The 15,268-nt window shown below is 39.3% G+C and overlaps 1 protein-coding gene across 1 annotated transcript in view; it reads right to left on the bottom strand.

Annotated features, from left to right (window-relative positions):
• Positions 1-3,903: 3,903 nt before the first annotated feature.
• SAMD3 (sterile alpha motif domain containing 3) overlaps positions 3,904-15,268 on the bottom strand; it is a 46,532-nt gene continuing 35,167 nt past the window's right edge. The window contains 2 exon segments of the mRNA XM_067702939.1: positions 3,904-4,172; positions 10,444-10,644. Of these exon segments, the coding sequence (XP_067559040.1) occupies positions 3,996-4,172; positions 10,444-10,644 (378 nt within the window). The 3' untranslated portion in view covers positions 3,904-3,995.

The following is a 15,268-nucleotide window of genomic DNA, read 5'->3' as shown; positions in this document are numbered from 1 at the left end:
CTATGTCCCAGATGATGTGAAGAGTGACAAAAAGGAAAAAAAATCAATTTTATGGTTACGTCAAGTAGGAGTCACACGCATTGAGAACTTCTCCCTTCTAGTTTAAAGCACATATTGTAACAGAGGAGCCTTTTAAATCTTACTGAAAACATCTACTCATTCTAAGAAGCATGTTGTTGTATGTTAGAGGCGAGGCATTAAGCATCCCTATTAGGGTGGAAGAGTCTTCCACAAGAAGAGGAAACCTTTCACCATTCCATCCCTGGGATATAGTCTAAGTATAGTCTAAGTTTTAACAGAGGAAACAGGGAGCCGTGATGACAGGGAGGTCCCTGAAATGAGAGAAGCAGGCTTGGAGTAAGACGAGAGGGAGGGATGGGGAATGTGGAACTTGACAGAACCTTCCCATCTCTAAAGGCATTTTAAAAAATTACAAACACTCTGCAAGCCAAAGGAGTCCGTCCTGTCTACCGGTTGAAATATTACCCCAGGTTGCTGTTTTGCAACTTCTAGATTCAGTGGACTCAGCTTCCAAAGAAAATAGGATTAGGTTGGTCAAGAAATATTGAATATTTACCAAGTGGCATGGCCATGCTGTCCACTGGAGACAGATACACCACTGAAAGAGACAATAAAGAGACAATAAAGCTCATGGTCAGACAGAAAGCTCATGGTCAGCACATGTCTGAGCCAAACTTCACTGCAGTTACCTTGCAGCTCCACCCCTATCTCTCCGGCCGCCCCCCACCCCTGGCCCAAAGGAACAAAGAGAGGCTTTCTTTCAAGGCTAACCCTAAAAAGAAAGATGATACAAATGAACTTATTTACAAAACAGAAACAGACTCACAGACTTAGAAAACAAACTTATGGTTACCAAAGGAGAAAGGTGGGGGGAGGGATAAATTGGGAGTTTGGGATTGACATATACACACTACCATATATAAAATAGATAATCAACAAGGACCTACTGTATAGCACAGGGAACTCTACTCAATATTCTGTAATAACCTAAATGGGAAAAGAATTTGAAAAAGAATAGATGCATGTATATGTGTAACTGAATCACTTTGAGGTACACCTGAAACTAACACAACATTGTTACAACTGTACTCCAGTATTAAAGAAAAAAAAAGCCAGCCATAGAGACTGTGGACCTCCAAGGGAAAGGACTCCTTAAGAACTTGGTAAATTCATTTGGGAGAAGAGGAGTAAGATTTTGAAATTTAAAAAAACGGGAGGGGGAGGTGTAAGCTGGGATGAAGTGAGAGAGTGGCATGGACATATATACACTACCAAACGTAAAACAGATAGCTAGTGGGAAGCAGCCACATAGCACAGGGAGATCAGCTCGGTGCTTTGTGACCGCCTGGAGGGGTGGGATAGGGAGAGTGGGAAGGAGATGCAAGAGGGAGGAGATATGGGGATATATGTATATGTATAGCTGATTCACTTTGTTATAAAGCAGAAACTAACACACCAGTGTAAAGCAATTATACTCCAATAAAGATGGTTTAAAAAAAAACACAAAAAACGGGAGTGGGGAGAGAATAATTGGAGGAAATAAAAGAAACTTTTTTTTGTAAGGAACTAAAGGCACATTGTAGTGAAAGGGAAGAAATGGAAACTGTAGAATTGGGACTAGTTATTCGAAAATGAAATGTACCAAATTGTTATTGCCTGTCCATTCTCATGTAAGGAGCAAAGAGTCATTGCAGAGGTGAGCAGCTGATCTTTCATTTTCTTTTATCTCACTGACTTAAGCATTTTAATGAACAGTTAGATATTAGTATTTTGCAGTATATCTAGAGATGTGCTATAAAAATATTTCTTCAGTAATTCATATGAGCCCTTTCCTTATTAAACTTCAAAAAACATTTTATTTGATGAAGTAACCCAGGAAATGTCCATCGCATTGTGGTGCAATATTAGCACACTTAATCTTCAGTCTCTAAACCCACCAGTTCTGTCAAAACTAATGTTGAGATTGTGATGATGACAAGGGGCACCTTAAAACTAATGTTGGATGAATTACAACATGGGGCTTTGGGCTGGGTGAGGCACCAGGACTAGGGCTCCTGAGAGAGGCTGGAGAGCCAGTCTAGGAAGGGTCCTTACCTGGAAGCTAGAAGCTGGGGCCCAAGTGGTGCTGGGAGTGAAAAGCAAGATCTTTATCACAGATCAAAACAAGCCCAAGGGGCAACCAGGGCAGATGAGGTCAAGGTGAAGGAAAACCGGAAACCGTGTGGGGAGACAAGAACCAGGCACATCACTGTATCTCAAGGGAGGGAAGCAGAGAAAGATGAAGACGGGTCACAGATGATCAAAACCTGTGCCAGCGAGATTGGCCAGAAATGAGACCTCAGGAATGCAGCAGCCCGGGTTCTCAACAGGTGTGAATGAAGGAAACCAAAACACCCCCCAGGGCAGGTCAGCTGAGGGAAAGAGGAACTGGGGAGTGTAAGCATCTTCTTAAAATGCTCAAAATGTTTCCAAGCAATGTTCAGACCAGAGGCAGAACCACAGGCCCCAAGTGTGCAGCTCCTGGACATTAAGTCTTTCAAAAGTGGGCACGTTGACTTAAGTGCAAGGTCATATCCTAATCTGAAGGATTTAAGAAAATGTGAAGCGTAGTGTCTTTTAAAAACTAATGCACCCTTGAAAGTGTTAACTTGGACTGGGATTGCTTAGAACTCAAAATAAACATCTCTTTAAGTAGTATTTTATTACAGAATTTCAAGAAAGAAAGTATTGAAGTGTAAAGATAAGAAGGCATTGATATTCATTCAAATCCTAGAGACAAGATGATTTTCTAATATCTACCTCTACTAAATCAAAACAATCTTTAATAGTTTCAGCCATCCCAGAGATCAATTCTGATAAAATATTTGGCATGCTATTAAGTGTTGAAATCCTACTTCCTTTTCCTTTCCTTTCACAGAAGGAAAATATGGACTGTGCGTGTCAAAAATCAGTGTCTCTAGGAAGTTGAGGGTTTGGGACAGTCTTCTTGGACACTCGATCCCAAATACATGGAAGGCAGCTATGAGAGTGGCCAAGGCTGTAATACAGTCATCCACCTTTGTGAGTCTCTCTTTTTCTAAATACAAAGAAAATTCACAGACATCCATGTTGAAAGGGTTCTTAACTTCTAACACGGGTGTGGACACTTGCACCTGAAAAAAAAAAGATTACAGTAGTCACCACCCCATGATGTGTAAACTAGCTAAATAATACAAGAGGCCTCAATCTAACCGTGATATTACAATATATGAGCTTGTTGCAATTTAGCATTATTTGTAAATATGACAAAACATAACTTCAAAATAGGCCACCATCCTGCTTCAAATAAATAATCATATAAAGAGATGAAATCTCAAACCAGTGATCATTGAAATACCGCATACCTTCTCATTCACAATGACAAAAAGGCTGGGATCCTCCCCGAAAACATCTGGTAGGAGTAAACAGGTGGCTGTCATCTTCATATCTGTCAAAGCAAACAGGCTCACAGTCCAAGTAAAAATAAGCTCTTACCAATTGTTGTAAGTAAAGCCAGTATCAGAACATGTGGATTATTTTTTGTTACCTTCTACAGAGAACAAACGAGACTTCTTAGATCAGTGTTTCCCTACCATTTTTTAAACCAACATCCCCTTCTAATAAACATTCAAGATCTCCTGTTCTACCCTCCAGATCACTGCCAGGAGAAGATAAGAGTTCTGTACTCTCTGTCCCTCAGCCAGGGTGATTTCATTGTACTCTACCTTGTGGCTTGTAAATTACCTTGTGTATGAAATTAACAGGTTACTAGTTTCTTAAATATAATTTTACAATATCAAGTGTACTTTTAAAATCTACACCTCAACTCCTCCTAGTTGAGAAATTCTTTTTTCTTTCCCACATGTCGTTTCACTGAATTCTACAAAGCATGGCTTTCCTAATTATCCTGAATTACACAGATAACTGAGACCAGATCACCCTATCCCTTAGGTTTACTAACGTTTCAACATGTCTTCATCCGTATGCTGTTTCATTTTTTCTTGCAATGCAATATTGATTGGATTGTCCACCAAAGAAAAAGAAGCCAGTATATTTTCTGAATAGGATTCCAAAATGTGCCTTGTTTTCTTATAAATATCTGTTCTTGTAAGAAGATGGAATTCTCTGAACAGCTGAAAAAGGAAAAAGATCACAAGAAAAGCTAATGTATAGAATGTAAGGAAGTAAATTACTCTTTAGAATTATATTAAGCTCTGAATGTTAGTTTATATACTAGATATTTGATTAGCTTTAGTGGAGAAGTATAAAGACTTAGGACGGAGGAGGAGAAAAGAATGAAAGCCTGAAGTGAACTGTCAGATTTCAGGAAGCAAACCTTGAAAAATTCCTGACCATGGTATCCTAAAGGGAAAAGAACTTTAGAAACTCTGTAAGATCAGACAGAAATAAAGGGTGAAAACCAAAATGAGTCTAGGAGATTTGACTACAAGGTGAAAGCAAAAACAGTTTACCTGTGTGGAAACCCCTTTACTCAAAACCACCTTTTCTTGCCACTGCCTAAGTTCTTCCCTGCGGAGAAGTCCACCACCACTGTCCCCCTCCCAACTTTTCTGACAGAGTGGCATTATAAGACTGTTCGTCACCCACACTAGTAGGAATTATGTAATTATCACTTTCCTTAAAACACTATAAGGAACAGTTATATACTACCCACTGGGTCTCATCATTTCCTGAGTATCTTGGTGGATCCTAAACTGCCCAAAGATTAGGTCCAAAAGTTAAGTTATTGGAAAACTGGCATTCACATTCTCATAAAGACATAGCGGCTCTACTATCAGGCAACACTCAGTGGACGACTAATTTAGATTAATACCCTACAAAGAACCTCTCTCAGCAGGGAGATGTGAAGTGAGGCATGAGGAAGGTAAATATTGTCCACTTTCCTGGGCGCACAGCTTAGGAATTTTTTTAACCTTTTTCAAAAAAAATTAATCTCAGGTCGACCTTAAAGTTGCAGAAAGAGTAAACAGAGCTCGCAACTTCCCCCAAGGCTAACCCTTCTGATCCATTTGAAAGTACGCTGTAGATATGACGCCCTCTTACCCCTTAAAGCTTCATTGCATGTTATTATTCCTTGTACTTAGCTAGAAGTACAAGGATGCTCTCCTATATAACTACAGCATAACCATCAAAATCAGGAAAATCGAATCCATTCAAACTTGCTGGTTGTTGCAGTCATGCTCTTTATAAATCCAGAACCTAATCCAGGAACACGTGAGATTTAGATATCATGTTTCTTTAGTCTCCTTCAATCTGAAGCAGCATCTTGGTTTTCTTAAATTCCCTGACATTTTTGAAAAGTAGAGGCCGATTACTTAGCAGAGCGCCCTTCATTCTAGGTTTGTACGATGTTTCTTCATGATTTATGAGTCATGGCAAGAATGCTGGCACCCCTCCATCAGAAGGTGGTAACTGGTGCCAGTACTGAAGACACTATATCAGTCGGTGGAGATGGAATCTGACGGGTTAATTAATATATGTTATTAACATATAGTTGTAAGTGTTTTAAGGGGGGTTTCCCTTGAGTTGATGTAAATATATTGTTTTTCCTGTCTTTCAGCCATAAGATTTCACATCCACCAATGATTCTTGCCTGAATCAAGTATTACTATTGAATATGATAGTTGCCAAATGGTGATTTTCTAATTCCATAATTCTTTCTAAATTTATTGGCTTTCTACTCTACGGTGTAGCTTTCTCTTCTCCTACATTAATTTATTCATTTATTTGTATCACTACAGAATAATAAATTCCTCTTTACTCAAGTGATCATAACTCTAATCCTTTCATTATTTATATTAATGCTCAGATTGTCCACATTCGGCCAGTAGGAGTTGACCCCTGAATCCTCTTGACATAGCCTCTTGGTCTGTGAGCACTTCCTTAGTTTCTGGCACTACACAATATTTCAGGCTCGTCTCGTATTTTTTCTGCCTCAGCCTTGGAGTCAGCTATTTCTCCAAAAGCCCCGGGTTCCTTTTAATGGAGAATGATATTTAAAAACTAAGATTTCAGCCCTTGATGTGCTCATTGCTTCACTGGTGTTCTAGGATTTCTTACAGAACAAAGCTAGGAAATACATATTTGTATATACATGCACACATACAGACATACATCTATCTGTTTAAATATCTATATATACGTATTAAAAACCATGAGTTCACACTGATACCTTCAATTCCAACCCAGCAACACAGGCCTTATTCCAACCTCCCTGCTTCCCATACATCCTCTCTCAACAGCGAAAACCTGGCTCCCATTATCCCGGATGTATTGATATTTACTTATTTGCCCAAATCTTCCCCAAACATCATGTAGCCAAACCCCCAGCCACGAATGGTCAGTCACAGAACAGCCCCTCTTTCTACAACCCCAGGTTTTGTCCCAAAGGTTATTAACCTTAATCATTTTTCCTTTTCTATTCAGATTGGATCATTTCTATCTTCAAGTTCACAGACCCTTAGTTTGCATTTCCCAATAAGCATTTCCCTATCCAATGATGTTTTCATTTCAGATAAATGTTCTTTTCAGTTCTGAATTTCAATTTGGTTCTTTTAAAATATATATTCCATTCTCTGCTAAGATGCCCCGCAGTGCTGCTGCATGGAATTCACTGGTTTTACCGTGTTCCTACCACCCTGAAGCAGCTGGCTTGATAGAACGGTGAAATGGCCTTTTGAAGACTTCGTTACAGCACCAGTTAGGTAGCAGTTCCTTGTAGGGCTGGGGAAAGGTTCTCCAGGAGCTGTATATGTGCTGAGTCAGAGCCCAGTATATGGTGCTGTTTCTCTCATAGCCAGAATTCACAGGTCCAGGAATCCAGGGATAGAAGATGGAGCGGCACCACTCACTATTACCCCTAGTGACCACTAGTAGGGAGTCTGGATTAAACTGTGTTCCTTTCAAGGGTGTTAAATTTTGTTGTGGCAGGCAATTAAATTTCTGGTTGATCCTTCTGGTTCTGTCAGACTTAATCTTATTGTTTGTTTGAATGAGTTTGTTTCGGTTTATTTTGGGGTTTGTCCTTAGTTCTAGTCAATGGCCCCAACTCAAATCTAGGACATAAAGTATGGACTTCCTGGAGTCTCAGATGGACGCCCAAGACTCTCAGCAAGGTCTTCCCACTCTGACTGGGCCGGAATTCTTATTTTTCAACACCGTGTCGCCTCTGCTTTCAGGTTGCCGTCCTGTGGCAGCCCCTCTTCGCAGCTTTGTGGGGTCTTGTCCTGTGCAGTCCAGCTCTCAGCCGAAGACCTCTGGGGGATCCCTCCATGGACTTCTGCCCTCCATCTTTCCTCTAGGACCTTCTCTCGCAAATACCAGCTACTTCATCATTCCCAAACTCCCACCTCTAACTATTCAACTCTGTGAGACCACCATTCTGCTTGGCTTTCACCTTTTTGTGCCATGATCTAGAAAGTAACCCCAAGGAAGAAAACTGAGGCACATCCTGTATGTTCCCCTTTAATCAAGATCAGAGTCCTACGGATACAGAGAACAAACTAGTGGTTGCCAGAGGGAAGGGGATGGGGAATGGGTGAAACACATGAAGGGGACCAAGAGGTAAAAAATTACTAGTTATAAAATAAATAAGTCACAGGGATGTAAGGTACAACACAGGAAATATAGTCAATATAATTGTAATAACTTTCTATAATGCATAATCTATAAAAATATCGAATCACTATGTTGTACGCCTAAAACTAACGTAATGTTGTAAGTCAACTATAATTCAATTAACTTATTAAAAATAATCAATTTCATAAAACAAACAAAAAAAAGAGCAGAGTCCTGCAATGCCTACTCTCCAGTGCCTGGAAGCAGTTGCCTCATAGATATTTTTCCCAGTTCTATCCATGTTAATGATGGGAAGGTAGGTCCAGGACCAGTTTCTCCATCATGGCCAAAAACAAAACTCAGATTCTCTTGTTTTCCTTTGAAACTTTATATTAGCTGGTGATTCTTAGGCACTTCACTTAAGTTTTAAACAATGATTGTTGAAAGTTTCTCAGTAATGTGAAAACTATAGCATTTCAAAGGATTTACTGGAAATTTGAGGAATTATTTAAATTTGTGTTTGGTATTTTCCCCTCTTCAACTTTTCTTACTTGTTTTGTGCCACATCCACTAGGTCCCAGTAACAAATTCCTAGTTGATAATATTCTACTCTCAGGAAGTACATTTTAAAAGTTTAAATTTTTAAATTTTCTGTTGAGAGAAAGTTTTTTGAGAGGAGGACGTTGATGAGTACAGGTGGTAATTGAGGGTCCTGGGACCAGCTTCCCACACTGGCTGCTTCTTTTCAACCAGCCTGCGTCCACCAGCTCCCTAAGCGCCAAGTGTTTTCACATTGGCAGTAGAAACAAACAGGTGATGGAGGAGGTCTGAAGCAGAGGCAGCTGTCCTACTACAGGGATTGTTTGTTAGCTGGGTATTTGTAAGCAAGGTCGAACTTGCTTTTATTTTCAGAAGCACCACAAGGATTTTATGAATTGTTAATCCCAGCTAGCTACCCAAGGCTGAGTTAGGGACATACTTCCTGAAGAAGCCTAAAATGTTTAATCCTTTTTTTTACAACAATAAATAGGGCAACTTTATTCAGTAAGTACAGCCATTACCAAAACTATACCCCAATCCACATTTTGAATATAAAGGTGAAAGACCTGAGGGAATAGGAAGAAAAGACTTACAGATGCCACAATGGGAGACTTAAACAAAGCAGGAGAGATACAGCCTTAGGTCTGAAATGTCTCTACTCTTCATTAGAGCTATAATGAACCCCAGATTTACTATCAACTATAGTTCTTTGAAAGGCCACTGAACCATAGCTCATCTGTTTTAATCACTAAAACTTTGTAGGCTGCAGTCCAGTGAAAACCTCAAAGGTTGCAACATCAGTGACCAGAGCAGCCTTACCAACCACTGTTGTAAGTGGGGAATGGGGAAAATACATGAAGGGGACCAAGAGTCCCCTTGGTTTGTGTCCCCCACCAAATGTTTGTGTCCCCCACCAAATTCATATGTTGAAACCTAGCAGTGTGATGGTATTAGGAGATGAGGTCTTTGGGAGGTGCTTAGGTCATGAGGGCAGAGTCCTCATAAATGGGGTTAGTGCCCTTATACAAAAGCCCCCAGAGAGCTAGCTTGCCCTTCAGCCGTATGAAATTACAGCTAAGAAACACCATCCATGAACCAGAAAGTAGACTCTCACCAGACACTAAATCTGAAGGTAACTTGATCTTGAACTTCCCCGACTCCAGAACTGGGAGAAATAAATTTCAATTGTTTATAAGCTACTCAGTCGATGGTATTTTTGTTTACAGCAGCTAGATTGGACTAAGACACCAACCATCTACTAACTCATCCAGCATTCAAAAAAATCAATACTTCATTTGTATTTTACACACAGTACTCTGCTAGGTACTTTGGGAACTACTACAATGTTCAGAACATGCTCCTTACATTTAAAGAGTTTACAGGCTATCAGTTTAACAGTTTTTTGCTTTAAAAGTATACTTTGTACGTGTGTCAATCTGGCATACTCTTCTAACAGCTAGAGGCTACCGTATATTACTGTTCCTAGCAACCCAAAGATTAAGGAGAAAGCAAGCAATAAATACGGTAGGGTTGCTGAGAAAAAATTAAATAAAATAATCCATGTAAAGCACTGAGAACATAGCTGCTATGTAGCAAACACTCAGATGTTTGCTATAGACATTATGTTTAAAATAAAGCATGTAGGCAAATTCTTATTTCAGTTTCTTTTGGAAGAAGAAAAGCCTGTAAAACTTTTCATTTCCAGTTTGGTTGACTGCACCTACAGAATTCCTCCATGAAATGTATTCTCAGATAAAAACACTGAAAAGTCTTTCATTATATACTACAGCCAAAATTACACTAAAATTGTACCAGGACCCTTTAATGTCCACCTTAAATAAACTAAATGGCAGGGTGTCTGATCTACCCATACACTTCGTATATTTTAAGGCCACTTTATGAAATGATTTAGGATCATAAAGGAAATAGATTTTGAGTAATGTTGCATGCTAACAGTTATCTCATAAACTATCTTGACTGTCTAAATGCATGCAAAGGGAGAATGTTGCCCACTGTCAAAATACCCCAAAGTAGTGGTGCCCCTGCCTCCACAATGTGTCCAGTGATGGAGAACGCTTCAAAGCTGAAGGCAGCCAGTGTGCGTTATCAGAATATGATTCCAGAAATTTTTACCAAATGGTCCTACTTGTACCCCTTGGGCCTCGCGCATTCTCCTGAGATTCATAACCACCATCTTGCTGCATAGTCTTGTTACCACTCCAAGAGGAAAGAGACAAAAATCAGTTTGGACATTATAATCAGACTATGATAAGCAAATAAAAATACCTGATAGGGGCACTTCAGGAAAGGAAACATTTTAAGGATGTCCTTGAGAGGTGTTCTGCCGCCGATCAACTTTCTTCTTATTTCCAAAGTCTGGCTCATCCTCTTATCAATTTCACTCCAGTCCTTTTCTGTTTTCACATATTCTTGCTGGAACCAGTTAATATGTTCATCTACCTCAAAATCTAAACAAACAGCTTCCTCCTACAAAATATTTTCAAAATGTTAATATGTTCCATGTTTCAAGTGGCAGTTTAATGCTTCATGAAAACCTGAATTATGGGCTGTATGACACACTCAACGATTCACTCATGGGGTGAGCACGACTATGTAGCATTATGCTTGGCTTTGAATGTGGTTAACAAATGTCTTTGATGCTGTGAACAAATCAAAGAGTTAATTACTGACTCTGGAATTATAATCTGTTCTCTTTTTTAAAAATTTTATTTATTCATTTATTTAATTTTTGGCTGCATTGGGTCTTTGCTGCTGCAAGCGGGTTTTCTCTAGTTGCTGAGAGCAGGGGCTACTCTTTGTTGCGGTGGGTGGGCTTCTCATTGCGGTGGCTTCTCTTGCTGCGGACCACTGGCTTCTAGGTGCACGGGCTTCATTAGTTGTGGCACATGGGCTTCAGTAGTTGTGGCTCGCAAGCTCTAGAGCGCAGGCTCAGTAGTTGTGGTGCACGGGCGTAGTTGCTCCACGGCATGTGGGATCTCCCCAGACCAGGGCTCGAACCCGTGTCCCCTGCATTTGCAGGTGGATTCTTAACCACTGCACCACCAGGGAAGTCCCATAATCTGTTCTCTTGACAGATCTAAGAGTTATTTCATTTCCTACATACCTTTTTACGTGGAAACCTAGATTACCCAGAATGTTCACACTGAATAGAAATGTCATTTATTCCTATGCATTTAAATTTTAGAAGACAAAATATTAAGAAGAGATAAAAGGTTTTAAATTAAGTTTTTGTTATTGTTATTGCTTGTACTTTTCCTTCTTAAATGCTTTTTTAGGGCTGCAGTACCATGCCATATAATCCAAATTCAAAATAATTATGGTGGGTATTTTGTGATGCTGAATCATGAAGCTGTCAATTATATTCACTATGCATTTGGGTACACTGGATGGGGTGGGGTGGCTAAAAGTACCTCACATATTCTCATTAAAAATCTAAGGTAGGGACTCCCCTGGTGGCGCAGTCGCATCTACTGCCCACGAGCCACAACTACTGAAGCCCGTGCACCTAGAGCCCGTGCTCCACAACAAGAGAAGCCACCGCAATGAGAAGCCCATGCACGCAATGAAGAGTAGCCCCAGCTCACCGCGGCTAGAGAAAGCCCACGTGCAGCAAGACCCAATGCAGCCAAAAATAAATAAATAAATAAATGTATTTAAAAAAAAATCTAAGATAATCAACAGGCTTTGAGAAGACAAGAAAAAAATCTTTCTAGAAAAGTTGGCTGAGCAGACATTTGGCTGAACTACACTTGAATCAACAAGTTGACAAACTGTCTAGCTGACCAGAATGTGAGCAGATGTTACCTGTAAAAGATGGGAAAATGGTAAAGAGCCTAAAAGGCTCCTATATCAAGACTTTTACAAGCATTTTAGGAAAGCGTCAGGTAGATCCACTATCTGTGAACATAGGATGATTAGCAAGACATAGACCAAGTGAACAAATTCCTAGAAAAATATAACAAACAGACTAAAAAGAAATTCCTAGAACCTTACATAAATTTAATTAGAAGACAAAAGTCTTTCCACAAAGAAAATACCAAGACCTGAAGTTTTCATAGACAAATTCTACTAAACTTTCAAAACAGAGGGCATACCAAATTTATGCAAATTTTTTCAAGGAGTCAAAAAGAAAAAGAAATTCTATGAAGAATTCCAACCCATTCTATGAAGCCTGTATGTCTACGACATTGATTCCCAAACCTGAAAGAACTGTATGAGAGAGGATAATTACAGGTCAATCTCATTCATGAACAAAGTTGCAAATATTAGGAACAAGGAACAACTAACTTGGATCTAACCCAGAAATGCAACAAGGGTTTGACGTTAGTAACTGGTCATGCTCCCTGCTAACTATGGTGTTCCCCAGAGAGTGTCTTTAACCCTCTAATTCCTCTAAGGGGGTATTTATCTGAGTTATCCGGTCTAAAAGCCACTAGCCACATATGGCTATGGAGCATTTGAACTGTGGCTAGACCAAATTAAGATGTGTGCTGGCAACACTGAATTTCAAAGACTTAGGATGCAAAACAAGAATGTAAAACATCTCATTAACAATTTTTCATAATGATTACATGTTGAAATGATAATACTGGGTTAAGTAAACTATACTCTTAATGCTATAATTCCGCCTGCTTCTTTTTACGTTTTTTAATGTGGCTACTAGGAAACCTTAAATTATACCTGTGGTTTGTATTATATTTTCATTGAACAGTGCTGTGTTAGATGCTAGAGTTTTCTTCATACCAAATTCCAGTCATCCCTGTTTCCACTTCTATTGTCATCGGAAACGATGTTTCCCTGTGTAACTTGAACAGTCTCTTTCCTTAACATTCAGTCACGTGTCTTAGTCAATCAGCAGGGAAACTGCTTTGACTTTGCCCCGTGTTTCCAAGTGCACGGCTGACTTGTAAAACTTCACAGTATTAGCAAATGTGCCACCTGCTGATGGCAGTAATTGCATTATATCCAGAATGCAATTAACTGTCAACGTTTTTCTTCAACTTTTGCTTCTTGTTCAGTTTTGCACCATGAGAGAAACATCTGTGGAAAAGGCTGTAAAAATGATTAGTATTTATACAATAAATCATTATGTCAGGTGCAGTAAGAAACAAACAGTAAATGCCCTAAAAGAAATTAAAAGAAACCTAGTGTTATGTCCTTAGCATTGACTAAGCAGTTTTTGCATGACTTTCAATTCCATTGTATTTGTAAGCCAAAGAAAGCTCACACACAAAACTGTTTCATGACTTTCAAAGTCACTGGGTACATATATACCCAGTAAGTAGGAAAAGAAATGTTTTAAGAGAGAAATGAATTACAGTAGCCCCCTACTTATCTGCGGGGGATACGTTCCAAGAGCCCCAGTGGAAGCCTGAAACCACAGATGGCACTGAACCTTATATATACACTATGTTTTTCCCTTAATACGTACCTATGATAAAGTTTAATTTATAAATTAGGCACAGTAAGAGATTAACAACAATAATAATAAAATAGAACAATTATAACAATACACTGTAATAAAAGTTATGTGAACTCTCTCTCAACTTAAAACTTATAAATTGTTTATTTCTAGAACTTTCCATTTAATATTTTCAGAACACAGTCGACTGAAGGTAACTGAAACCCCAGAAAGTGAAACTGTGGATGTTGTGGGGGGGGGCTACTGTATAAGTATAGTGTTAGTAATTTAACACCCGGCAGTTTGTTTGTTTATTTATCTATTTATTTAACAAAAGTCTGGAGGACTTTGGATGCAAGGACACCCCACAATCACTTATTAAATCCCTGTGTTCCTGTCCTAGATATAGCATAAGTTTTAAAAAAAAAAGCATAAATTAACCCCTCTACAGAAACTGCTGCAACATTCCCAGTATATGTTTGATAAGATATTTCACATCAGAATCGGGCAAAATATTGTGTTTTCTTCATGTTTCAGACTCTGAGAAGAGTCCATAATACTCCATCACTTGATGAAGCCTGCCCTGGAACAGGAGAATCACTGAGATGTGGATCCAAAGCCTGACGTGCTATACTGGGAGCCGCTGGTATTACTCAGGATAGGCAAGATGCTGCTGCTCTATCTAACAACCCCCAAACGTCAGAGCAACAGACGTTTATCACTCATGTGAACGTCCCTCTCGGGGCCCAGCTTCTCATCCTCTTCACCCAGGAAACTGGCTCCACCAGCTAGAATATCAGTCATCATTGCAAAAGCAAGGGGAAAGATGGGGCACTGCATACTGGATCTTCAATGCGCTTCACATTTCTTCTCACGTTCCATTGATCAGTCGGTCTCATGGCTGCATCTCACTTCAAGGTAGGGGAGATGTACCAACATGCTGATTGTCTGGAGGAGACGAGCTGATTAAATTGGTGAGCAGCAATCACATCCACACTCATCCACCTCTGCGCTTCTTACTATGTGAGAGCACAGCTCTCCTTGTAGCTTTAGCCAATTTCAGACAGGGTTTTCTGGTAGCTATAGCCAAAACCATAGTAATTGAACACTGGAACACCCAATTCTCAAACCAGAAATCAGTTCCCTAGATGAATTCTATGTCTAGCAATAAATCCTTCAAATACCAAGGAGAGATTTAAGACATTTGCAGATAAATAAAAAGTGAGAGGATTTATCACTAGCGGATCTGCCCTACCAGAAATGCTAAAGATGGTCTTTCAAGCTAAAATGGAAGAACATTGACTGTAACTCAAATCCACAAGAAAAAGAGCAGTGGTAAAGGTCACTACATAGGTAAGTACAAAAGACAGTATCAATGTATTTTCAGGTTGTAACTCCTTCTTTCTCCCATCTTGTTTTAAAAACAATTGCATGAAGCAAGAGTTATAAATTCTGTGTTGATGGGCATACAGGGTATAAAAGGAAGACAAGTGTAGTTATACAGGGGCAAAGTTTTTACATGCTGTTATAATTAAATGGCTATTAATCCAAACTAGATTATTATAAATCAAGATGTTAGTTGTAATCCCCAGGGCAACCACTAAGGAAATAACTATGAATGTTTATTTACTAAAAGAAACAATAGGGAAATTAAATTAATACACTAGAATATATTTACTTAACACAAAA

This window comes from Pseudorca crassidens, chromosome 13, assembly GCF_039906515.1.
Source record: "Pseudorca crassidens isolate mPseCra1 chromosome 13, mPseCra1.hap1, whole genome shotgun sequence".
NCBI classification, from domain to species: Eukaryota; Metazoa; Chordata; class Mammalia; order Artiodactyla; family Delphinidae; genus Pseudorca; species Pseudorca crassidens.
This window is presented reverse-complemented; position numbering and strand designations above follow the sequence as displayed.